Consider the following 24,903-nt stretch of genomic DNA (forward strand, 5'->3'; position numbering starts at 1 on the left):
TTCCACACAAGGCCACTACTCTCAAGATCAAGACGTGTAGCTGGCCTATCTAATATAAAGAAACACAGAGAGTCAGATAAAATGAGGAGACAGAGAAAATGTCCCAAATGAAAACACAAGACAAAAATCGCCAAAAAAAAAAAAAAAAGGCCAAATGAAACCAAGACAAGCAATATGCCTGATAAAGAGTTCAAAGTAATAGTCATAAAGATTCTCAACAGTTACAAATGGATCAACTCAGTGGGAACTTCAACCAAGAGATAGAAAATATAAAAAAGAACCAATCAGAGCTGAAGAACTCAGTAACTGAAATGCAAAATACACGAGAGGGAATCAACAGCAGATCAGAGGACACAGAAGAATGGATCAGTGATGCAGACGACAGAATAATGTAAAGCAACCAAGCTCAAATAGCAAAATGGAAAAAGAATAATAAAAAATAAGAATAGGTTAAGGGACCTCTGCAACATCATCAAGTGTAGTAATTTGTATTATAGGGGTTCCAGAAGGCGGGGGGGGGGGCAGAAAACTTATTTCAAGAATACCTGAAAACTTCCCTAACCTAGAGAGGGAAACAGTCATCCAGGTCAGGTCCAGGAAGCACAGAGAGCCCCAACAAGATGAACCCAAGGAAGTCCACACCAAGACCCATAATTAAAATGGTAAAAAGTAATAATAAAGAGAGAATCTTAAAAGCAGCCGAAGAAAACAGTTCCATATGAGGGAAACCCCATAAGGCTATCAGCCGATTTTTTAGCAGAGTCTTTGCAGGCCAGAAGGGGGTGGCATGCTATAATCAAAGTGCTGAAAGGAAAAAAACCTACAACGAAGAATACTCTACTTAGCAAGGCTATTACTCAGAATAGGAGAGAGAGGGTTTTCCAGACAGAAAAAAGTTAAAAAAATTCATCACCACTAAACCAGCCTTATAAGAAATGTTAAAAAGAATCCTTTAAATGGAAAGTAAAGGCCACAACTAAAAGAAGGTATTAATAGAATAAAAATTCACTGGTAAAAGCAAACATACAGTAAAGGTAGATTCTTAGGAAGCCAGTATAAAAGTTGAACTAATGTAATAAAGTCAATTATATCTATAAAAATTAGTCAAGGGATACACAAACTAAAAAGATGTAAAATAAGACATCACATACAAAGACAGGGAACGGGTATTGAAAAGTTAGAGCTTTAGAATGCATCTGAACTTAAGTGACCATCAACTTAACACAGACTGGTATATGCACAGGATGTGACAAATGAACCCCATGGTAGCCACACATGAAAAAACCATAATAGATACACAAAAAATAAAGAAGGAATCCAAACATAACACTAAAGAAAGCCATCAATCACAAGGGAAGAGAGCAAGAGAAGAAAAAAGGAACAGAGGAAAGCTACAAAGCCCAAAAGACAATGAACAAAATGGCAATAAGAATACACCTATCAATAACTACTTTAAATGTAAATGGACTAAATGCTCCAATGAAAAGACAGGGTGGTGAATGGATTAAAAAATAAGACCCACCTATATGCTGCCCATAAGACTCACTTCAGAGTCTGAAAGATGGTGGCAGAGTAGGAGGACCCTAGGATCACATCATCCCAAAATACAACTAGATAACTATCAAATCATCCTAAATACTTCAGAAATTGACCTGAAGACTGGCAGAACAAATTCCACAACTAAAGGTAGAGAAGAGGTGACATCAAAGAAGATAGAAGTGTGGAGACACGGCTTGGGAGAGAAACAGATCACGGACACTATAGTGGGGAGGGAGTTGCGGTTGCAGAGAAGGGCTAGAGACATACTAGCACACAGGGGGGAGCACGGAGTGGACACTTGCTTATACCAAACCCTACCACCCCATGCTCCAGAGGTACCACCCTTCCAGTCACAACTGCCTCAGTCCCATTGTGGCAGGCCCCCTCTCCACTAGAAGCCCAACCCAAACCCCCGCCCATGTTTCCCAACCCAGGAGTTTTGCAGGGCCTCAGTTCTGGTGGTGGTGGTGACAGGTGTCATTTCATAAGCAGACCAGAGAACACCTGGTTAAAACTCAACACTTTCAGGCCAGGGACCAAACACTGCCCATAATAGGCAAAGAGAGCCTCTTCAGACTGGCCTGAAGGATAAAGCAGCCAGGACACAACAGCAGAGTGCACACAGCACACCCTGGAGACACTCCCTGAAGCACCAGTCCCTGGGGAACAGGAGACACTAGACTGCAGGGCACTACAGGACCTCTTCTTCATAAGGCCAGTACCCTCAAGAAGAGGAGCCATAGCTGACTTTCCTAACACACAGAAGTAGGCACAGAGACTTAGACAAAATGAGAAGACAAAAGGATTTGTCCCAAATGAAAGAACAGGACAAGGCCATGGCCAGAGATTTAGGTGAAACAGATATGAGTAACTTGCCTGATAGAGAATTTAAAGTAATGATCATAAAGATACTCACTGGACTTGAGAAGAGTGAAAGACATCAGTGAGATCATTAACACAGAGATAAGGAATAACAGAGATAAAGGATTCAATAAACGAAATGAGAAACACATTTGATGGAAAAAGCAGCAGGCTGGAAGAAGCAGAAGAATGAATCAATGACCCAGAAGACAGAGTAATAGAAAGTAATCAAGCTGAACAAAAGAGAAAAGAGAATTATGCAAAATAAGAATGCACATTCTTTTCAAGTGCACAAGGAACATTCTCCAGAACAGATCACATATTAGCCTACAAAACAAAACTCAACAAATGCCAAGAAGAGTGGAGTCATACCATGCATCTTTTCTGACCATTAACACTATGACACTAGAAGTCAACCACAAGAAAAGATTTGGAAAGACCACAAATATATGGAGGTTAAATAGCATGATACTAAACCATAAATGAGTCAACCAGGAAATAAAAGAAGAAATTTAAAAAGTACACGGAAACAAATGAAAATGAAAACACAACAGTCCAAAACCTTTGGGACGCAGCAAAATTGGTTCTAAAAAGGAAGTTTATAGCAATGCTGGTCACCTCAAGAAACAAGACAAATCTCAAATAAACAACCTAACCTTACACCTAAAGGAGGTAGAAAAAGAACAAACAAAACCTAAAACCAGAAGGAAGGTTATAGTAAATATTAGAGCAGAAATAAATGATGAAGAAACTAAAAAAAAAAACAAAAACAATAGAACATATCAATGAAACCAGGAGCAGGGTCTTTGGGGAAAAAAAAAGCAATCAATAAAATGGATAAATCTCTAGCCAGACTTATCAAGAAAAAGAGAAAGGATCAAATAAAATCACAAACGAGAGAGGAGAAATAACAACCAATACCACAGAAATACAATTATGGGAATATTATGAAAAACTATATGCCAACAAACAGACATCTAGAAGAAATGGATAAATTCCTAGAAACACATAAACTACTAAAACTCAAAAAGGAAGAAAAAGAAAATTGAACAGACTGATAATTAGCAAAGAAAATGAATCAGTAACAATTAAAAAAAAAAAAAAAACCAACCTCCTAACTAACAAAAGTCCAGGACCAGATGGCTTCACAGGGAATTCTACCAAATATTTAATTAGCAATAACTGTGCCTTGGATAAACTTCATTAGCTATAACATTGCCACTGTGCAAAGCTCTACCAAACATTTAAAGAAGAGTTAATACCTATTCTTTTCAAACTATTCCAAAAAGTAGAAGAGGAAGGAAAACTTCCAAATTCATTCTATGAGGCCAGCATTACCCTGATAAGAAAACCAGATAAAGGCACCACTAAAAAAGAGAACTACAGGTAAATATCCCTGATGAACACAGATACAAAAATCCTCAACAGAAACCAGCAAACTGAATCCAAAAATCCATTAAAAAAATCATTCACCACAATCAAGTAGGGGTTATTCCTGGGTTGCAAGGTGGTTCAATATTTGCAAATCAACCAATGTGATAGATCACATCAATAAGGGAAAGGATGAGAACCATATAATCATTTCAATAGATGTAGAAAAAGCATCTGACAAAGTACAACATCCATTCATAAAAACTTCCACATACAATATTTAATTCACAGTATATCTTCTTTTTTAAAATAAAATTTGTAAGACTAAAATAAAAAGTGTGTGACAGAAATATTTCGAGATAAGCCAATAAAGTGTACCTTTTATTTACTTACTGTACATTTTAGTAAAAAAAAAAAAAAGACTTCATATCTAAAGACACACACAAACTAAAAGTGAAGGGAGAGAAAAATATATACCATTCAAATGGAAGCAAAAAAAAAAAAGGCAATACCTGTATCAGAAAAAACAGACTTTAAAATAAAGACTGTAGCAAGAGACAAAGAAAGGCACTACTTAATAATGTAAAATGGAGGGGCGCCTGGGTGGCTCAGTTATTAAGTGTCTGCCTTCAGCTCAGGTCATGATCCCAGGGTCCTAGGATCGAGCCCCACATCGGGCTCCCTGCTCCGCGGGAGGCCTGCTTCTCCCTCTCCCACTCCCCCTGCTTGTGTTCCGCCTCTCGCTGTGTTGCTCTCTCTCTGTCAAATAAATAAATAAAATCTTTAAAAAAAAAAAAAAAAATGTAAAATGGATAAAAAGATCAATCCAAAAGAAGGATAAAACAATTACAAATACCTATGCACCCAATATAGGAGAACTTAAATATATAAAGCAAATGTTAACATAGAAAAAATGGATAGTAACACAATAGTAGGGGACATGAACACCTCATTTACATCAACGGACAGATAATCTAGACAGAAAATCAATAAGGAAACAAACAAAAATTAATCAACACATACACACAAAAAAATCAATCAACACAGTAGACCAGCTGGACTTAACAGATATATACAGAACATTCCAAACAAAAGCAACAGAATACACATATTTTTCAAGTGTAAATGAAACGTTCTCCAAGACAGATCACGTTAGGCCAGAAAATATCTCTCAATAAATTTGAAAAGTCTGAGATGGTTACCACAGGGGAGGTGGATGGGAGGATGGTGAAATAGGTGATGGGGATTAAGGAGTGTACTTGCTATAATGAGCACTGGGTGATGTATGGAATTATTGAATCACTATATTGTACCTCTGAAACTAATACTGTACATTAACTATGTTGGGATTAAAATAAAAAATAAAATGTTTGAAATTACATCAAGTATTTTCTCTGACCACAACACTATGAAACTAGAAATCAATTACAAGGAAAAAAGTGGGAAAACCACAACCACACGAAGGAGCTAAATAACATATGACTAAACAACCAATAAATCAACAAAGAAATCAAAGAGGAAATCAAAAAATACATGGGAGACAAATGAAAATGGAAATACAATGGTCCAAAATCTTTGGGATGCAGTGAAAGTAGTTCTAAGAGGGAAATTCATAGTGATACAAGTTTCTGCTTCAAGAAACAAGACAAACCTCAAATAAACAATCTAACCTGACACCTAAAGGAACTAAAAGAACAAAGCCCAAAGCTAGTACAAAGAAGGAAATAATAAAGATCAGAGCAGACATAAAATGAAACAGACTAAAAAACCAACAGAAAGAATCAATGAAACTAAGAGCTGATTTTTTGGGGGAAGAAAAAAATATTTAGCCAGACTCATCAAGACAAAGAGAACTCAAGTAGCTTCAGAAATGAAGAAGGAGAAATAACAACTGACACCACGGAAATACAAAGAATTGCAAGATAATATTATGAAAAAGTATATGCCAACAAATTGGACAACCTAGAAGAAATGGATAAATTCCTAGAAAAATATAGTCTTCCAAAACTGAATCAAAAATAAATAGAACATTTGAACAATTACCTTAACACAATTGAACTGGTAATCAAAACACTCCCAACAAACAAAAGTCCAAGACCAGATGACTTTACAGGTGAATTCTATCAAGCATTTTTTTTTTTCCTATCAAGCATTTAAAGAAGAGTTAGTACCTATTCTTCTCAAACCATTTCAAAAACAGAAGAGGAAGAAAATCTTCCAAATTTACTCTACAAGGTCAGCATTACCCTGACACCAACAAAGACACTACAAAAAAAGAGAACTACAGGCCAGTATCTCTGATGACCACAAATGTACAAATCCTCAACAAAATATTAGCAAACTGAATTCAGTAACACATTAAAAGGATCATGCACCACAATCAGTGGAATTTATTCCAGGATGCAAAGGTGATTCAATATTTGCACATCAATGTGAAACTTCACTCTAATAAGAGGAAGTATAAAAACCATATGATCATCTCAACAGATGCAGAAAAAGTATTTGACAAAATTCAGCATCCATTCATGATAAAAACTCTCCCAACAAAGTAGGTTTAGAGGGAACATACTTCAACATCATAAAGGGCATATATGACAAACCCACAGCTAATATCATACTCAATGGTGAAAAATCCATAGTTTTTCCCCTAAGAGCAGGAACAGGACAAGTATGCCCACTCACCACTTTCATTCAACATAGTACTAGAAGTGCTAGCCACAGCAATCAAACAAGAAATAAAAAGTATCCATGGGGTGCTTGGGTGGCTCAGTTGGTTAAGTCGGTCTGACTCTTGATTATGGCTCAGGTCATGATCTCAGGGCCAGGGGATCAAGCCCACAGATGCCCATGGAGCCTGCTTGGATTCTCTCCCTTTCCCCCACACCCTCTAACTCCTGTGCATTCTCTCTCTCTAAAAGAAAAAAAGAAATAAAAAGTATCCAGATTGGTAAGGAAGAAGTAAAACTGTCACTATTTCCAGATATATATAGGAAATCCTAAAGACTCCACCAAGAAACTATTTGAATAAATGAATTTAGTAAAGTTGCAGGATACAAAATGTTGCAGAAATCTGCTACATTTCTATATCGTAAGAACAAAGTAGCAAAAAGAGAAATTAAGAAATCACATCTGCAATTGCACCTGAAAGACATTATCTAGGAATAAACTTAACCAAGAAGGTGAAAGAGCTATACTTTAAAAACTATAAGATGCTGATAAAAGAAATGGAAGACAATACAAATAAAGGGAAAGATAGCCCATGCTCGTAGATTGGAAGAATTAATATTGTTACAATGTCCACACTACCCAAGTCAACCTATAGATTCAATGCAATGCCTGTTAAAATATCAATAGTATCGGGGCACCTGGGTGGCTCAGTCATTACATGATCCCAGGGTCCTGGGATCGAGCCCCGCATCAGGCTCCCTGCTCCGCGGGAACCCTGCTTCTCCCTCTCCCACTCCCCTGCTTGTGTTCCCTCTCTCGCTGTGTCTCTCTCTGTCAAATAAATAAATAAAATCTTTTAAAAAATATATCAATAGTATTTTTCACAGAACTAGAACAAATAATCCTAAGATTCATATGGAACCACAAAGACCCTGAAGAGCCAAGCAATCTTGAGAAAGAACAAAATTTGAAGTATCACAACTCTGGATTTTAAGATACACTACAAAGCTACAGTAGTCAAAACCATATGGTACTGGGACAAAAACAGATACAAAGATCAATGGAACAGAATAGAGAGCCCAGAAATAAGCCCACACTTAAATGGTCAATTAATCTACAACAGAGGAGGCAAGAATATGCAAGGGGGAAAAGACAGTCTCTGCAAAAACGGTGCTGGGAAAGCTGGAGAGCTACATGCAAAAGAATGAAACTGGACCACTTTCTCATACCACACACAAACATAAACTCAAAGACCTAAATGTGAGACCCGAAACCATAAAACTCCTAGAGGAAAACACAGGCAGTTATCTCTTGGACACTGGCCTTAGCAACATCTTTGTGGATATGTCTCCTTAGGTAAGGGAAACAAAAGCAAAAATAAACTATGGGGACTACATCAAAATAAAAACCTTCTGCAGAGCAAAGGAAACAATCAACAGAACAAAAAGGCAACTTACTGATGGGAGAAGAGATTTGCAAATAATCCAATATAAAGAATTTATACAACTCAATACTAATAAAACAAATAATCCTATTAAAAATGGGTAGAGAACTGGAATAGACATTTTTCTAAGCAAGACAATGGCCAATAGGTACACGAAAAGATGTTCAACATCACTAATTATCAGCGAAATGCAAATCAAAACCACAATGAATTATCACCTCACACCTGTCAGAATGGCTAGAATCAAAAAGATAAGAAATAACAAGTTTTGTTGAGGATGTGGAGAAAAAAGCACCCTTGTGAATTGTTCCAACCACTGTGGAAAACAGCATGGAAGTTCCTCAAAAAAATAAAAATTGAAATAACATACAATCCAGTAATTCCACTACTGGGTATTTATCCAAAGGAAACTAAAACACTAATTTGAAAAGATACATGTACCTGAAAAAAAAAAAAAGTTATATGTACCTGTTTATTGCAGCATTATTTAAAATAGCCAAGGTATGGAAGCAACCTAAAGTATCCATCAATAGATAAATGGATAAAGATGTTGTATGTGTCAACGTATATGTGTGTACACACACACACAGAGTATTACTCAGCCACAAAAAGCAGTGAGATCTTGCTATTCTTGACAATATGGATGGACCTAGGGGATATAATGCTAAGTCAAGTAAGAGAAAGACGAATGCCATACGATTTCACTTATATGTAGAATCTAAAAAACAAAACAAAAGACAAGAAAACAGAAACAGATTCATAAATACAGAGAAGAAACTTGGTGGCTGGAAGAGGGGACAATGGGGCAATGGGCAAAAAGGGGAAGGGGACTAACATAAGTCAGTCACAGATGAAAAGTATACCATACGGAATATAGCCAATGACACTACAATGATATGGTGACAAATGGTTAAAAAAAAAAATCTGTAACACAGCTTTAATTTGCACATTCTGTAAACCAGTATGAAAATACAGTTAAATTCAATGCAAATAAGAACCGATAAATCTTGGAGCACCTGGCTGGCTCAGTCAGAAGAGCATGGGACTCTTGATCTTGGGGGTTGTGAGTTCGAACCCCACACTGGGGATAGAGATTACTTAAATACATAAATAATCAAAAAAAAAAAAAGAGAGAGAGAGAACTGATAAATCTTCATAAGTACAGCCAATTTTTGCTTATTCATGTATCTTGGGGGTTGCAAGTTCGAACCCCACACTGGGGATAGAGATTACTTAAATACATAAGTAATCAAAAAAAAAAAAGAGAGAGAACTGATAAATCTTCATAAGTACGGCCAATTTTTGCTTATGCATGGAATGCAATGGAATAAGAATTAAATATACACTTGAAGAAACATGCCTGCAGATCTGTTTCAGCAGGGCTTTCATTTTCATCATCTTCTGCTCTGACATTATCAGAATGACAATCTTCCTCAGCTTCTGCCTGAGGGGAGAAAAACCAAAAGAATTCATCAGGAATATGCGAACATCAGTTGCCCTCTGTAATCCACATCTCCTTGAGCTACCTATCCGGTGAAATATTTAGTTGCTTCTCTCTAGGTATCCCCTTCACAGCTAAGTTTAATGATTTGATAGTTCAGTAACACTGTAGAATAAACAACTTTACTGTGCTTCAGTTAAAATGTTTTGGTAGGTGATTTAAAATAACTTTGCTTCAAAAAATAACGTAGCTGCAGCATTGAGTTCAGCAAATAGTTTTTGTTTCATGGATCACTTAAAATTTGACTGTTTTTAGTCCGTATTTGGATGTCTTTCCTTTTACACGACTGGCATGTTCCCAATACGTGAATATGACTTTTGTCTATTATTTTAAATGTCCTAGGAAAGCTCATTAATCAAAGACATGTAATAGTGAATGTTTTTGTAAAGAAGTCTGTTGTTTCACAAACCCAGATTTTTATATACTAGATTGATTTAAAGTGGAATAAAACTGGACTGGAATTACTGTGGAATGGCCTGCGGCTTAGTACAGGTCTCAGGTCAGTTTCCTTACATTTTATCCTTGTATTCTCAATATATGTTTGCTAAATTAAACTGAATCCTACCTACCAGGGAAAATGACATGTTGCCTCAGGTCAATCTGTTGGCTAACAGACTTATTAGCAAATGGGACTTGCTCAACACTTCATGTGTTCAGTCCTATAATGTAACAATAGGGGAAATGACCTGAGGGTCAGAAATAAGAAATAATGAAGCCAATTTCACTTGCTCCAAAGATGTAAGCTTTATAATTGTAGATTTTCATTGTGATTTGTTTCTAGGACAAAACCATTTATATTAACACACATTTCTGAACTCAGCCACCAGACATCCGTGCAGTACTTTACAGAGGAACATAAATAAGCCCCACATCTTATCTCTGACTACCAGGCTCAAAGCAGAGGTGCCATTAAGTCTTGAACTAGTTGGTATAAAATGAAGTGCTAGGCTCACTGTAAAGGATAAATTAATGAAAAAATAAATGAAAGAGGCCAAGATTCTGAATTAATTTCCAGAAAACTGGAAAATGGAAGTATTAATGTATCATCAAATGTATTTTTTAGTCTCTTTAAGCTGGGAGCTTTCCTCCTAATAGGAAAATACATAATGAAGGACTCTGAATTTATAGATCCCACTGAAAAGGCTCTTTCCATTCTCCAGTAAGAGGCTGAATTATTACTGTAAACGTTAAGTACAGCTAATGGGAAGGGACCTGAGCTCCCTAGGGTATACCCTTAGTAACTCAACCTTCTAACTCTATCCGAGCAGTCATGCTAAAGTGACTTCTTTCAAGAGCTTTCTCTGTTCTCTCCAGGTCCAAGCTCTTGCATATGCTGCTTGCTCTCTCCATCCAGAATAATTTCTTCCTCACTTGGCTATTTCTCACCCTTCAAGGTTCAGCTCCGGCATTATCCCAGTAAGAAGCATTTTCTGGTCCTCTGAATTGCCTTTGTTTTCCTACAAAACTTTGCCTTTGTATCACAGCACCTAACACTTGTATTGACATTTTGTCTCTTCCTTAGAGTCAGTGCATGGGGAACAAGGATCAGTCATGTTTGTAATCTCAGAGGGCAAAACACATTGCTTGAGACATAGTAAAAGCCTGTCCAGGCCTCAGCTTTCACATCTGTAAAGAGAGGGTGGCTCAGTCTTGGGCATTTGTCTCCGGCTCAGGTCATGATCCCAGGGTCCTGGGATAGAGCCCCGCATCGGGCTCCCTGCTCTGCGGGAAGCCTGGTTCTCCCTCTTCTACTCCCCCTGCTTGTGTTCCCTCTTTGCTGTGTCTCTCTCTGTCAAATAAATAAATAAAATCCTTAAAAAAAAAAAAAAAAAAAGGAGGGTGTTGGATGTGGTAACTTCCGAGGTCCCTTTTCATATATGACATTCTATGATTAAAAGTTTACCATGAATCACCTTTGGTGATTTGATCTGGTTATACTGAAGATCTAATATTGTGCTGGGGGTCTAGCATTATGCCAGTACTAATAAGTACTCAAAAAAATTGCCTGAATTAACAGTCATGTGGACGTACAGTGCGTATCTCAAGGATGAGGAAAAGAAATGAGAAATCTATAATCCACAAAGCACCTTCTCCCCTGAGTTCCCGTGTTATTCTTGAATTCTAATCCTTTGTTAGTTTGATTCTGGCAGTACGATAACTATCAAATTGGGAGTTTTACTACATTTTGCCAACTCAAATACCACTTGAAATAAGTAGGTCCCCAGCTGTCACCCAGAGATTTTCACTTTATTTTTCATAATTGAATCTGACCTAAACAGCACCTTTCGCTTGAATAGTTTATGTCTCCATCATGTTACTCCTGTTTTACACACAGGATTAATGAAATATAAAAAATTAAGTGATTAATCCTGGTTAGAGAACCACTTCTGAAAGCTGAAGGGCATTGTCAATTACTGCTTTTTCTATCCTCCAGGTTAACTTAATAAATTCTTTCAGCCATCCATTTATTCAATAAATATTTGACTGTCGACGATGAACTCATTAGTTTGGTATCATTTCACACTTGATTCATTTAATCCTAGCCAGAGATTAGCTTCTCAAATGGGAAATTTATTCAAAGCCAAAGAAAGGTAGCCTAGAGCAGAGACTACATATTCCAGCATGCAATAGTCCCATGGAATCTGCGTTGTCAATTTCTGGAGCTTAACTCAGTCTCTCTCCATTTGGACCGCACTGACGCTGCTCAGGCCCTCATGGCTACGAAGTGAGACATAATCCCTCTGATCCCACACCGCCAGGACCGCCTGCCAACATCCTACCCTCCGCACTGACGTGTCATGGGGCAGGTGCGTCCTAATTCCCAGGACTCCTTAAAGAACCTGAACGGCTTCTCCGTGGGTACTGCTTTCCGGAGGGGGTAGCAATCAACAAGTGTCTCCGTTTGCCAAGGCTTCCCTCCGCGCCCGCCCCCCCCCCCCCCGCCAATTTTAGATGCTGCAACGGCTCACCTCAACCTATGCTCACTGCTTTTGATAAAATCCCTCGAGGGGGGTAAGACTGGCTCAATGTCCTCAGCGAACGAAGAAGAGGCATTCTTCTCTGCTGTCCTGCACACCCGCGTTTCCTCACATCGGGTCCCGGCTACGGGGGAGTTCAGCAGGAAGGAACCCGGGGAGCGGTCAGGGCTGGCACCCGCTCCACTCCCGCTCAGGCCAAGGGCCCTACAGTGGGTGGCGGCCGAGCACCTCCCACTCCTCCCAGTCTCCACTTCCCGCTCTCTAGGGGCTCCCCCCAGGCCTAGCCCCTTCTGCACACCGCACTCCCGCCTCGAAGTGTCCCTCCGAGCCCCCTCCCGGGTTACCATGCTGGCGGGGCAGCCGGCCGCGGTCGAGGGGCTCTCCGCGCCCCCTCTGCACCGCTCCCCCAAGGAGGTGTGCTGGGTGTCCGGGTGTCTACTCCTGCCCGTCTGCTGCAACCGGGCTTAGCAGAGTTCTCGGTCGGAGAAGCGCACCAGGCAGCGGCAATAACTGCGGGCCCGGCGTACGGCAGCCATCTTCGCGGGGCAGGGGGCCAGATCCGGGCGCGCTAGAGCGACGGCCGGGAAGTCGCGGAGCAGAGGGACGCCCGCTGCCAGCGGAGGCCGAGGACCGGGCGAGCACCAGAACGTCGGCGCTGCTGGAAACCCCGGACGCCGCGGCGGAGCTGCCCCCTCTACTGCGGAAACCTGTGCCGACGCACTGAGCATGCGCAGTACCGCACTGCCTGCGCGCGCTGCCTAGTGGAGGGGTCGGTGGTGCGAGCCTACTGTGTGCGCGAAGCGGAATTGGCAGTCAGGTCACCAATTGGCTAACCCCCAAATTTAACCCACGTATTTGTCTCAGTGACCCCTTATGCAAACTTGAACCACCATTATCTAAATGATGTGTATAACTCAAATTTAGGGTTGAGACCCTAAGGCAAACATCCCTTGAAGAGCACTGAACTTGGTGCTCCGGTAGGTCGCTACACGCTTTTCGGGGGTTGACTAGAGTCCCACGCCGGGAATGCAGGGAAATAGTGAAACTCCACTATAGTCGCAGGCTGTTACAATGACTAAACTTTTTGAAAGCACGGATCTGGAGGTTGAGGAAAAGATAGGCTTAGGAGAGAAGCAAGAGGAAAATAAAGCCACCGCAAGGCATGTCTTACTACAGATCCCATCATGCAAAGGGAGAAAGACATTGAGGCGGCTCCTAAGGCCCTGAAACCCGAGTCCTGCTGAGACGGGGCTCGAGATGTACTCTGGGATTTGTAGTCCGCTGTTTCTCTTAAGGTGCCGGAACTTACCCGCGATACTAGCCCCGCCTCTTAAAGCCCAACACCTGACTTTCTTTCCTAAGAAGACCCTCTTATTTATCAGGCAATTTATTATTTTTCCACACTTTACATTATTTTCATTACGGAAGTTTGCATGCTCTGTGAAAACCTACAGTCTTACAGCTTCTTACCTTCATTCGGCGAACATATACTGAGTTTCTATGATTTCTACCAGGCGTCAGGTTCTAGCAGTGATCAGGTTTCCAAGACTCTAGTTCATCGAGCCCACAGAGTTTAAATCTCTTATCCATTATTTTATTCTGGAGATATTAGAAATGCAATACATCTTCGGCAGAAAAATAGACTAATAAAGGGGGGGGTGGCAAAATGGTGAGCTGCTTTCTTTTAATATTAGGATCCACCCTTCGGATAGGTGTTTTTATTTGCTCCCTCAATCAGCTACCTAGAAAAAGTAACTTCATGTTTAACGAAGGCCAAAAAATTTAAGTTTTTAATTTTTAAAGGAAACTTAAGCCTTTTAAAGATGACTTTCCTCCCAATGACCTCTTTAAAATTGGATTTTGCAATTTAAATGGGGGGGGAAGGTCAGATGTTAGGATTTATAATTGAAGAAAATGATGTATGTAACTCAACACAAAAAATCAGTTTCGCAAATGAACAATGAGGTATTGAAATGTTTTCAGAACTACTCAATTTCATTAAACGTGTTGAATGCTAATTTAAGATATCTTGGTTAATTAATACAGATGATTTCTATTCCAGCTAATAATAAAGCTTAATAAAATAAAATTAGCATTCATAATGATAAATTAAGCACCTATTTTATTAAAATGCCATTATGGGGGCACCTAGGTGGCTCAGTCAGTGAAGCGTCTGCCTTCAGCTCAGGTCATGATCCTGGGGTCCTGAGATCTATCCCTCACTGGGCTCCCTGCTCAGTGGAGAGCCTGCTTCTCCCTCTCCCTCTCTGCTCCCCCTGCTTGTGCTCTCTCTCTCTCTGTCTCTCTGTCAAATAAATGAATAAAATCATAAATAAATAAATAAATAGATAGAAAGATAGATAAATAAAATGCTGTTTTGTTTCAGTTACTAATGTTCTGTTTTAGACCAGTATCTGCTGTATCCACTAGACTTCAGGTTTGTATTATTCTATCATATTATGTTTACAGGATTGTAATTTTCCTGACCTAAATCACTTACTAACTCAGTGGACCCTTGTTAAAGGTAGACCAAGAGAGTCCCTGTATTTGCTGGGTAGACTTGCTTGGACAAGTGGATTTGACTAAAACTGGTAATTTTTAGAAACTTTAAAAATCACGTTTCATGGGAGCAGTATATAATTTGTTAGGTTACCCCTCTTGTCTCCCTATCTTTTCACTGATAAAGACTTTCAATTTTCATTTGCCATATGGTTTGGCAGGTGTTAATATGGATAAACACAAAGATAGATACATGTTATACATTTGCCAAGTGGCCAGATGATCCTTTCCCACCTGGGACAGGAAGTCTTGTATCTTGTGGGTTTCTTCAATAGGAGCAAGAAGAGAGAGGGATTCAGGTCTTTGTCATAGATTCTATTAGGAAAAAACAATGCCTTGAGTTCTTAGAATTCAAAAATAAAAGGAGAGAAAATCAATATCGTGATGAGCTGGAGAATTTAAACTCAGCTAAGATCCACAGTGTGTAAATGGACTATTCCTTTATGGATTAAAATTGTGTTGCTTCGGGCAGTGTGGTTCCCTGGACCAGAAGCATCAGCAGCAGAATTCTGGGAATAAGGCCCAGCAATCTGTTTCCCCAAGCCCTCAGATGTTTCTGATGCCTCCAACTAAAGTTGCCCTCTCTGCTATGGGCATTAAACTAGTTCTGAAAAATATAAAGTTTGGGGGCAATTCTGTAAATTTAAACATTTTATTTATTTACTCTTATTCTGACAGAGAGAGAGGGAACACAAGCAGAGGGGATGGGAGAGAGAGAAGCAGTCCCACCGCGGAACAGGGAGCCCAATGCGGGACTCGATTCCAGGACGCTGGGATCATGACCTGAGCCGAAGGCAAATGCTTAACCGACTGAGCCACCCAGGTGCCCCTCTGTAAGTTTAAATCGGGGGCCTTTAAGCAGTTTCTTTTTTCAAGTCACTTCATAACCAGTCCTTCTGTGGATGATTTAAGGTAATGTCTAAATATAATTTATGACACGAGTGTTTAACATACAAGTATAAGTGTTAGATTACATATAACTAGTTACACACAGAGGACAATTGTTGCGTAGATCATATCTAGTCCGTTTCCCACCTGGATGACAATCCAGTCTAACAACTAAAGTTGCTAACCATAGAACTCTTCAAGTTCAAATGAATGCTATCGGGCAATCCGTTGCGTTTTGATTTTAAAATATTATTGCGGTAATACAGAATCTGCCATCTTAACCATGTTTGGAGTGTACATTTCAGTGGCATTGACTTCATTCACAGTGTCGTGCATCCCCGGTTACGCTTTTTTTTAAAAGCCGGGAAAAGGTTTTCACCACGATTACCTGTAATGAAATGTACTCAGAACGTGGGTGCACCGCCTCCATTTCTAAATCTTGATACCTGATGCAGCCGACCTGCAAAAAGGCGTGCGTGTGGAGCTGGGGGGCGCACGGGCGGTCAGCGGGCCGCACGGATCCCTGGGCTCGGTCGGCCCCGGCGGGGAGCGCAGCGCCGCGGCTCGGCGCCCCCGGGCGGCCTGGACGCGGTGCAGGGACGCGCAGGGCCAGCGAGGGGAGCTGCAGGGTAACTTTTCCCAGGGAAAGCGGCCGGTCGTCCCCGCTAGAAGCCTCCCTGCCTTTTGTTTGTTTTTCTGCCGGAGGCTGGAGAGCGGCCGGGTTCCTGCTGCTCCACCATGCGCCGCGCGGCCCGTGCGACTCGCCGGACCTCCCGGGCGTCCCTGCACGGACCGCTCGGTCTGTCCTAGCAGGGATCGCCCCCATCCCCAGTTCCCCTGCGGGCCGCTGCGCCCCAGTCGCCGAGGAGCTGCGCTCACCGCAGGGGCGGGCCCCCGCCTGGGTTCGCGGCGCCAGTAAGTGGGGCCAGGGATTTAGGGGCTTCTGCTGGGCGACCTGTCACTGGGGGTGAAGGACTGGAGCTGCGGAGGGATTGCTCCCGGGGCCCCCGCGAGGGGCTGCAAGGAGAGGGAGAGGCTAATGGGCTGTAGTTTCTCTCCGCGGTCATGTGGCTCTCTTCCCCTTGGCAGGGAAACTCCGGGTTGCTCGGAGTCTGGAAGATTTTAACGGGTGTTTACCTTTCGGTGTTAGAGAGGGGAAAGACCCTTGCCGGGTTTGAAACCCCTTTAGTAGGATGTGGAGGACTTGGTCTTGGAATTTTCCTGACTAGGCCTGTGGCTGTCCCACATGGGGTCTTAGCAGGAATCCTCCCACATTTATGTGCAACCATTTTTCACTGGGTTTCTTTCTGCTCTGATTTCTTCTTACTAATCTGAGTAGATGTTATGAGAGGGATGTTGAAGGATTTTTCCAGAGCAGCCGTTTCTTTCGAAATGTGCCTTTTCAAGTCTGACTTGGACACTGACATTGAGGGCTTTTACTTTTACTTTTAAATATAAAAGTAGTGGAAGGCATCATTCTGCAAAAAAGAGTATTCATTTCTACTTATAATTAAGTAAAGATCTGCTTTTGCTAAAGCTGGGCTATGCTGAGAGAATACTGCCTTGAATTTTGCATGCAAGTCTAGATTTCTCCAAGGTATTGGGACTTGGGTTTTTTATTTTGGCCCAGAGCACTCTTTGTAGCAGAAGTTTGATAGCTACACTCTTCATTTATTGCATTTTTCCAGTGAGTGGGCTTTCAGGATGTGCCCCAATAGTGAATTGTACTGTTGCTGAATGTAAAATTAAAAAGCTTAAAATTTGTGTAGTCAACATATAAATTATTAAAAAAAATTGTGTCCCAGCCATATGCTAGCTGTACTGAGAGTTAATGTATGCATAGATATGCACATTTGAAATCGTTTCTGGACAAAGCACTGCAATTTGGTAAAGAATCCTTTTTTTTTTTTTTTGGTAAAGACTCTTTAAGGCCTTCCTATCTATCTGAGGACCAGTAATTGTAATACACTAGGAAGTGGGTGTAGAAATGAGAGCAGTTCTGGAATCCTCTATTTAAAATGATATCCTGTACCATTGCCCCCTCCCTAAGGTCCAGCCCCCATGTGACCCGGCCTACTTTCTGTTTCCCCCCTGTCCACCTTACCTTGCCCCTTCTCCAAAGTCAAAGCTGTTGGCTGGGCAGGAGTGGGCAGCCCCGTTTCTTAGTGAGATCGGTTTAGTTTTAGATGATGGAGGGATGTGTTGGAGGATTGATGGAGCCTGTCTGAGTAGGCAGAGGTCTGTGCTCCTTGTCAAGGGAACTCAGCATTTAGTCACATAGAAGTGGTTTTTCTCACTGAAGTTTCTTACCTACAGACTACGTGTAAACGACCTCTCAGGATAAAGAACAGGTCTTTGGGGGTTTTGTTGACTGTGCAACCCCATCAAAGCTCTTTATATACTTTCATTGTTTTCTTCTCAGTGCCTTTTGAGGTTCCCAGTAAAGGTGGAAAGTCATGTCAATCTTGAACCTTTGGAATTATCTTTAACCATCTTTTCCTTCATCCTTTGTAACAGTGAGTCACCAAGACCTTTGAAATGTGATTTATACAGATCCCTCCCTCCATATTCTAATGGGTAGAATTAGAAGTCTTTTTTTTTTTTTTAAGATTTTATTTATTTATTTATTTGACAGAGAGAGACACAGCGAGAGAGGGAACACAAGCAGCGGGAGTGGGAGAGGGAGAAGCAGGCATCCCGCGGAGCAGGGAGCCCGATGCGGGGCTCAATCCCAGAACCCTGGGATCATGACCTGAGCCGAAGGCAGACGCTTAACGACTGAGCCACCCAGTCGCCCTAGAATTAGAATTCTAATTCACCTCACCCTTCCTCTCCTGCGGACTGGAGCAGACTCAGCTGGCCACCCAAGCCTGGCTCTTAATTAAGTCCTCAGTATCTGTTTGCCAAATGAATGAATGGATGAATGAACGAGACGCTCCCTTTTCTGTTCTCTTCAGCATTTGTTGTCTGTCTAATTTTTCTAAACTATCACTTCCTCGACTCTTCCCTTGCCTTTCAACCTGGTTCCTCTCCATTTGCTATCTCAGGTCTAAAATAATTTGCCTGGTTTTTCAAGGCCTTCATAATCAGGCCTCACCCCCTCCTATCTAAATCCTATTTTCAGCTCAGCGTACATCCCCGTGCTCCGTGTGGTTTGGTCGTGCTGTCCTGCTAAGGGGGCCCGGCTCATTCCCACTGCAGTGTCACTGCCCACACGGCTCCCCTAGAAACTCCCTCCTTCCTCCCCACTCCCCCGGGCAAATCTTACCCATCCTCTTGAGAAGGAGCCCCACACGCGCCTTCTTCCCTAATGTCTTCTCTAGCTACTCATTTCTCTTCTCTTTCTTTATTTTTTTTTAAGCTCTTTTTTTTTTTTAAAGTAATCTCTACGCCCAACGCGGTATCTTTTTTCCCCGACCCTGAGATCAACATTCCCACACTGAGGATTGTTGCCCTGTCCTCTGGGCCTCCAGACTGAGCCAGCCAGGTGCCCCTCTCTTCTCTTTCTTTAACGTCTTAAGGTACTTGTTTGTTAATCCTTCATTATATTGGCTGTATTGATCTCTAATTGGTTTAGGTTATTTTAAGCCTCTTCAGGGCAGAAGCCATAGTTTAGGCTGGTAATGTGGTGTCTTGGGCTTTGGAGTCAGGCAGAATTGCGGTCAGGGCCTGACTCCACCTATTACTCCTGTGGCCTTCCCCTAGCATTTGAAAAGAGGGGAAATGCCTCCCCAAGCAGGTGGTGGTGTGAAGGTGGTCAACAGTGCCTCCACAGGGCCTGAAATACGCCTGACTAAAATCTGCTCATCCCTCCGCAGTGACTCAGTGACTCAAAGAGGCCTGAACACTTAGGACATATTTGGTAGGTATTTATTGACTGACTTGTAGTCTACTACAAGTCATGGCTCAGCCTGGAGGCCCAGAGGACAGGGCAACCGTGCAGCAAATCCTCCGTGAGTGTTATCCTGCCCTTACTTAACATGGCTTGAGCTGAGGTTATTCCTGGCTACAGCTCTGCTTCTGGGATCTGTTGCTGTTTTTCCATCTGAACCTTGCCAGGAACGCTACTGCCTTCTAGTTGTGTGTGTGTGTGTGTGTGTGTGTGTGTGTGTGTGTGTGTGTGTGTGTTTCTCTCCCTGCTTCTCCTGCAGAAAGCTCCTCCCTTTTGTTTTGCAGGATCTTGCTGAGTTGGAGTTGTACCTAGCCCTTCTATTTTTCTACTTGTGGGGTATGTGTGAGTATCTGTATTTATGGCAGGACTCCTTGCGTGGTGCTTTCTTGGAAAAATTCTGGGTACAGTGACCTTTCTGTGTATGATCTGTCAGCCTGTGAGGAGAGTCCCACTTAACTAATTCTCTCATTGGCAGTCTTTGCCAAACCACAGCATCCTGAGGGGGGCGTACAACTGGAGGACTAGAAATCTCCTCTCTGCGGACCTCAGTGCGTGTGGCTGGGAGAATGCGTAGAGGTGTACGCATGATTTACACACGTACACACATGTTCTTTGGGGGTTAGGATGCAGCCATATCCTAGGTTGTGACTTCGCTTACCCCAAAACAGCTCTGATGTTGTTACCCATACACATGTGTTCTGGAAAATTACCTCATAAAAGCAACTTGGTAAAGCAAGTTATTTTGTGGGGCAAGTTGCATTACAATGCTGAGTGTTATGGCAGGAGGAAATCAGAGATGTCTTTACTCGCAGCCAAAGAAGTAAAAGAAGCAGCACAGGTCTTCTCAAGATGGTAAGGAAAGTTGATGTGGACATTCACACTCACCCTCTGCTCCTAGTGAGGGGCTATATGATGTTCGGAACATACTATTCAGCCGGTCCTAGGGAAATACTTAATCCAAGTGGAAAGCTTCCATTCCTGGGGTGCCTGCATGGCTCAGTCGTTAAGCATCTGCCCTCAGGTCATGATCCCAGAGTCCTGGGATCACATCGGGCTCCCTGCTCGGCGGGAAGCCTGCTTCTCCCTCTCCCCCTTCCCTTGCTTGTGTTCCCTCTCTCGCTGTGTCTCTCTCTGTCAAATAAATAAATAAAATCTTTAAAAAGAAATATGCTACTCTGAAGAAAACAAAGATTCTATTCATATTAATTGCGTCTCTGATCTCATCCGTAAAGTGAAGGTATCAGATCATCATTAAAGTCCCTTATAGGAAAAAAAAAATCTAATTCTGTAGTCTAAAGTTTCCTCAACCTTATGCTATGTCTGCTATATATGCTGTATGTTGAATTTAGGTCCCATTGAACTTAGTTAGCATTCAATCTATACTGATTAGTATTGGGCTATATATTACTTTAAATTTTTCTGGAATTTTAAGTTTGTCATCTTAACTCAATTTTTAAAATGGAAGGGCCATGGGGCGCCTGAGTGGCTCAGTCGTTAAGCGTCTGCCTTCGGCTCAGGTCATGATCCCAGGGTCCTGGGATCGAGCCCCGCATCGGGCTCCCTGCTCCATGGGAAGCCTGCTTTTCCAGAACTCTCCCACTCCCTCTGCTTGTGTTCCCTCTTTTGCTGTGTCTCTCTCTGTCAAATAAATAAATAAAATTTTTAAGAAAATAAATTTAAAAAATGGAAGGGCCTCAGTAGTGCCTCACATTTCCTTTGGTACTTTTTCTACCTTGCCCAGGGCTGTTAGTAGCCACTTGATAAATGGACAGTGACAGCCAAGAACTTGTGGGAGCCCCATATTTGTGAGGAAAGAAAGATCAATGTGAGTCATTTTACCTTCCTGTAGGTGTAATATGACCTGTGATAAAGTGCTGATAACGAGTGACTGCCCTCTTGGTTACTATGGAAGATAATGTTCCACAGCCAAAGGTAAAGTATTATGGTGTAATGTCCAACTACATATTGGGCAATATCACGAAAGTACTATCTGCATGAGCTTGTAGTTCCCAGAAGATAACAATTAATGGTTTTGGCCTCTTGGATGTTGCCTTTGCTCTGAAAGTAAATTTATTAAAGAGTGATTTAACTCGGACAAAACTGAGTGAGAAAAAAGATACGTATTCCTTCATGTTATCTTAGCTGTTAAAAATACAAATGTTTGGGGCACCTGCGTGACTCAGATGGTTAAGCGTCTGTCTTCGGCTCAGGTCATGATCCCGGGGTCCTGGGATTGAGCTCCACATCGGGCTCCCTGCTCCTTGGAGAGCCTGCTTCTCCCTCTGCCTCTCTCTCTGTCTCTCATGAATAAATAAATAAAATCTCTTAAAAAATTAAAAAAAACACAAATGTTTTCGTACATTTGTGTAAAAATTCGTAGAAGGCTTCATAATTTTTGTGCCCTGGCCCCCATATAATCATTCAGTCTTGCAAAGAAGGGAGGCACACGGGGATGGGGTGGCAGTGGGAATGCGGATGGTGGTACAGGAAAGTCACCAGTAGTGAAAATTACCCTTTACAGACCCATAATGTGCTCATTCATTCATTTATTCATTCAACGAATGTTTATTGTGAGCAGCTATTTTGTGCCAACTGCATGCCAGGTCCACGTCTAGGTGCTGGGAATAGAGTTATGAACTTAATAAAAATTCTGCCCTCAAGGCATTTATATTCTCAGGAGAAACCCACTTTGTATAACCCCATAACCTCTATAACCCCAGGGTACACAAGGCTTATATGGAGAGGGCTAAAATGTTCATTTCTGTGCAGATTTCCTCTGTTTTAGGGGTAGACAAGTTGTGCTTTGTAGGCATATTCTGCCTGCTGCCTGTTTTTTTTAAATAGACTGTATAGGAACACAGCCCATTCATTTACGTACTGTCTATGAGTGCTCTGGTGCTGCATTGGCGGAATTGAGTAGTTGTGATAGAGACATAGCCCTCAAAGCCGAAAATATTTACTAGCTCTTCACAGAAGATGCTTGCTGACCCCTGCCCTATTTTATTTTTACATTAAGCCTTTCCCTCTTTGATAGTTTTACTGACTTGTTTGTCGTGTATGATAGTGAAGCACCTTCCATTGAGTGAGATCAGCTCCAGAGTTATAAGATTTGCACAGCCCTTGAGATAGATGGTATGTTCTCATTCACTCCCCTCATCTTCACCTCACCCCGCCCTGCCCACCCTTCAATCATGAGGTGGTACTCAGGCAGGCCGCCAGGCCTGACTATTGCCATCCTCGACAGCCTTCTTTGTGAAGCTTGGGGACGGACTGTCCTCGAGCTCATCCACGGTTTCACACAAGGCAGGGTAAGTTATTCTTCCTCTCGCTCTTCAGGCTTTCACACTAAATTCAGCTCCTCACAGTCCCGTGAGCCACCTATAGTGATGTGCCCTCGTTTAGAAATAACCTACAAGTGACTTAGGACTTTTTTTGGTTCAGGTTCAGGGCCAGAGCGCCCTTCGGTACTGTAGGAGAAGCAGTGGGAAGTCGTGGTATTAAGGACCCTGGTGCACGAGGAGTTCTTTGCTCAGAAGTGGAGTTGAAGGAGGAGAGGGGGAGAGAGAGGCGTGGAACACTTTCTGGGGAACAGCTAGCTAATTTTCTTCTTCCCTCACTCCAGCTGTTGCAGTAGCCAAAAGCATCTTTAATGCATGCCTTTGCCGAGGTAAAAGCAAAGCAGATTCCACATAAGGAAGGTTCCTTTGGCCTTCTAGCTTCGAGCTGCTGTCCCCAATGCAGAAAAAAGCACTAATCCAAGAGGCAAAATACTTAGAAGACATTTTTGCTGAAATGAATATGGGCAGAAACATTAGGCCCCAGAGAGGAAAATATAAACACAGATGGTACTATTTTTAGTACCCTTTTAAAGTAAATTAACAGTATTAACTTGTAAAGTTCTGACACATTTGGACCCAGAATACAACACGTAGTTACCTGCAGGATAAGGTAAAATGGAACTCTGAAGTGCCATGAGAAGGGCCATTTAATGATTTTGCACATAATTCAGCTTTCCTAGGAGGACAGATAAGTTTCAGTGTAACACGATTAAGGCTGAGGGAGAAAAGCTGCTCAGAAGGGTCCGAATTTAGCAGGGCCAGTGAACCGCAATTCCCAGACAAGACCAAGTTTGTGTACAGTTTTCTGTGTTCTCTCTTTAAAAAAATTAGTAATTGTCACATTTACTCAATGACGGTCCAAGCTTCAGACTGAAGAATGGACTACGGTTCCCAGCCTGTTTTGCAGGCTGTGAATGAGCAGGGTAGCTGGTATGAGCTGCCGGCCAGGAGCAGATGTTCTTTGCCTCCGCTGAGGATTGAAGCCGAAGGGAGGGAATTGGGGCGGATCGCAGGAAGGTTTTCCCCAATGCCACCTAGCCGGAGAAACCATGACATTTGTTTCAAAGATTTGCCGGAACTCTGCAAGTGAAAGAAAGTTGTATGTCTTTGTTGGTTGAGTACAGCCTTGCCCAAAGGCCAAAGTCCTGAGCTGATGACATTGAGGGTGCCTTTCTGTGATTCCCTGAGACACAGTAATTCTAGCGTTGGTGTGGGAGGGCCCCGGCGGCCTGCCTGCGTCAGCCTTTCTATGGGATTTACTATTCTTCCATTTTAGAATTTCAGAGCATTTCTGGTCAGGTCAAACAATTTGATGATCATTACTTCGCAAGTGAGGAAATAGCACTGTGTTGGGAGATACTTACCAAGGGTGGTACAGGAAGTAAATAGCAAAAGACTAAAATTCAAATTTTTACCATTCGAACAAGGAGTACCTACTAGGTACTACTTCCCTGACCCCAGAGAAGGGCTGGCAGTAAGGTGGGGACAGGGTGCTGTGGTGGCTGAGGGAGAGAGGTGTTAGCTGAGCCTCTTGTGGGACGGGGGGCTCTCGAGGTGATGTTTGAGCTGGACTAAGGGAAGGGTAGGAGTTGATTCTGATCTGCGGACCTGGCTGAGCCAGTGGGGCACTGTCCCCCCTCTAACAGAGAGATGTCGTGTAGCATACAGGGTCGCTCTGGGCCACTACCTTCCCTTTGCTAGCTTTTGTGCATGTGACAGGAAAAGTAGAAACACTGGTCCATTCTTTTTCTTCGATAAAACTAACTTGAGTCCTGACACAGAGTCACAGAATCAGAGATCACTAGAGTGGGAAACCACCTCACTTCATCAAGCCCAATGTCCCCACTGCGCAGAAAGTAAACCCA

The 24,903-nt window shown here is 42.1% G+C and overlaps 2 protein-coding genes across 6 annotated transcripts in view; one reads left to right on the forward strand and one right to left on the reverse strand.

Annotated features, from left to right (window-relative positions):
• FBXO9 (F-box protein 9) overlaps positions 1–13,072 on the reverse strand; it is a 40,331-nt gene extending 27,259 nt beyond the window's left edge. The window contains exons 1-2 of one of the 2 annotated variants that reach the window (XM_027603058.2): positions 12,706–13,072; positions 9,243–9,326 (exon numbers count right to left, since the gene is read on the reverse strand). In XM_027603058.2, coding sequence (XP_027458859.1) covers positions 9,243–9,326; positions 12,706–12,708 — 87 coding nt within the window. In that variant the 5' untranslated portion in view covers positions 12,709–13,072. Of the gene's footprint in view, positions 1–9,242; positions 9,327–12,352; positions 12,568–12,705 lie in introns of those variants that run through there. The other variant, XM_027603059.2, reaches the window with a different exon arrangement.
• A 3,424-nt stretch (positions 13,073–16,496) lies between these two features.
• CILK1 (ciliogenesis associated kinase 1) overlaps positions 16,497–24,903 on the forward strand; it is a 56,063-nt gene continuing 47,656 nt past the window's right edge. For 3 of the 4 annotated variants that reach the window (XM_027602431.1, XM_027602432.1, XM_027602429.1), the window contains exons 1-2: positions 16,497–16,723; positions 21,550–21,632. The gene's annotated coding sequence lies outside the window, so the exon portion shown is untranslated. The remainder of the gene's footprint in view (positions 16,724–21,549; positions 21,633–24,903) is intronic. The other variant, XM_027602430.1, reaches the window with a different exon arrangement.

This window comes from Zalophus californianus, chromosome 7 (assembly GCF_009762305.2).
Source record: "Zalophus californianus isolate mZalCal1 chromosome 7, mZalCal1.pri.v2, whole genome shotgun sequence".
Classification (NCBI taxonomy): Eukaryota; Metazoa; Chordata; class Mammalia; order Carnivora; family Otariidae; genus Zalophus; species Zalophus californianus.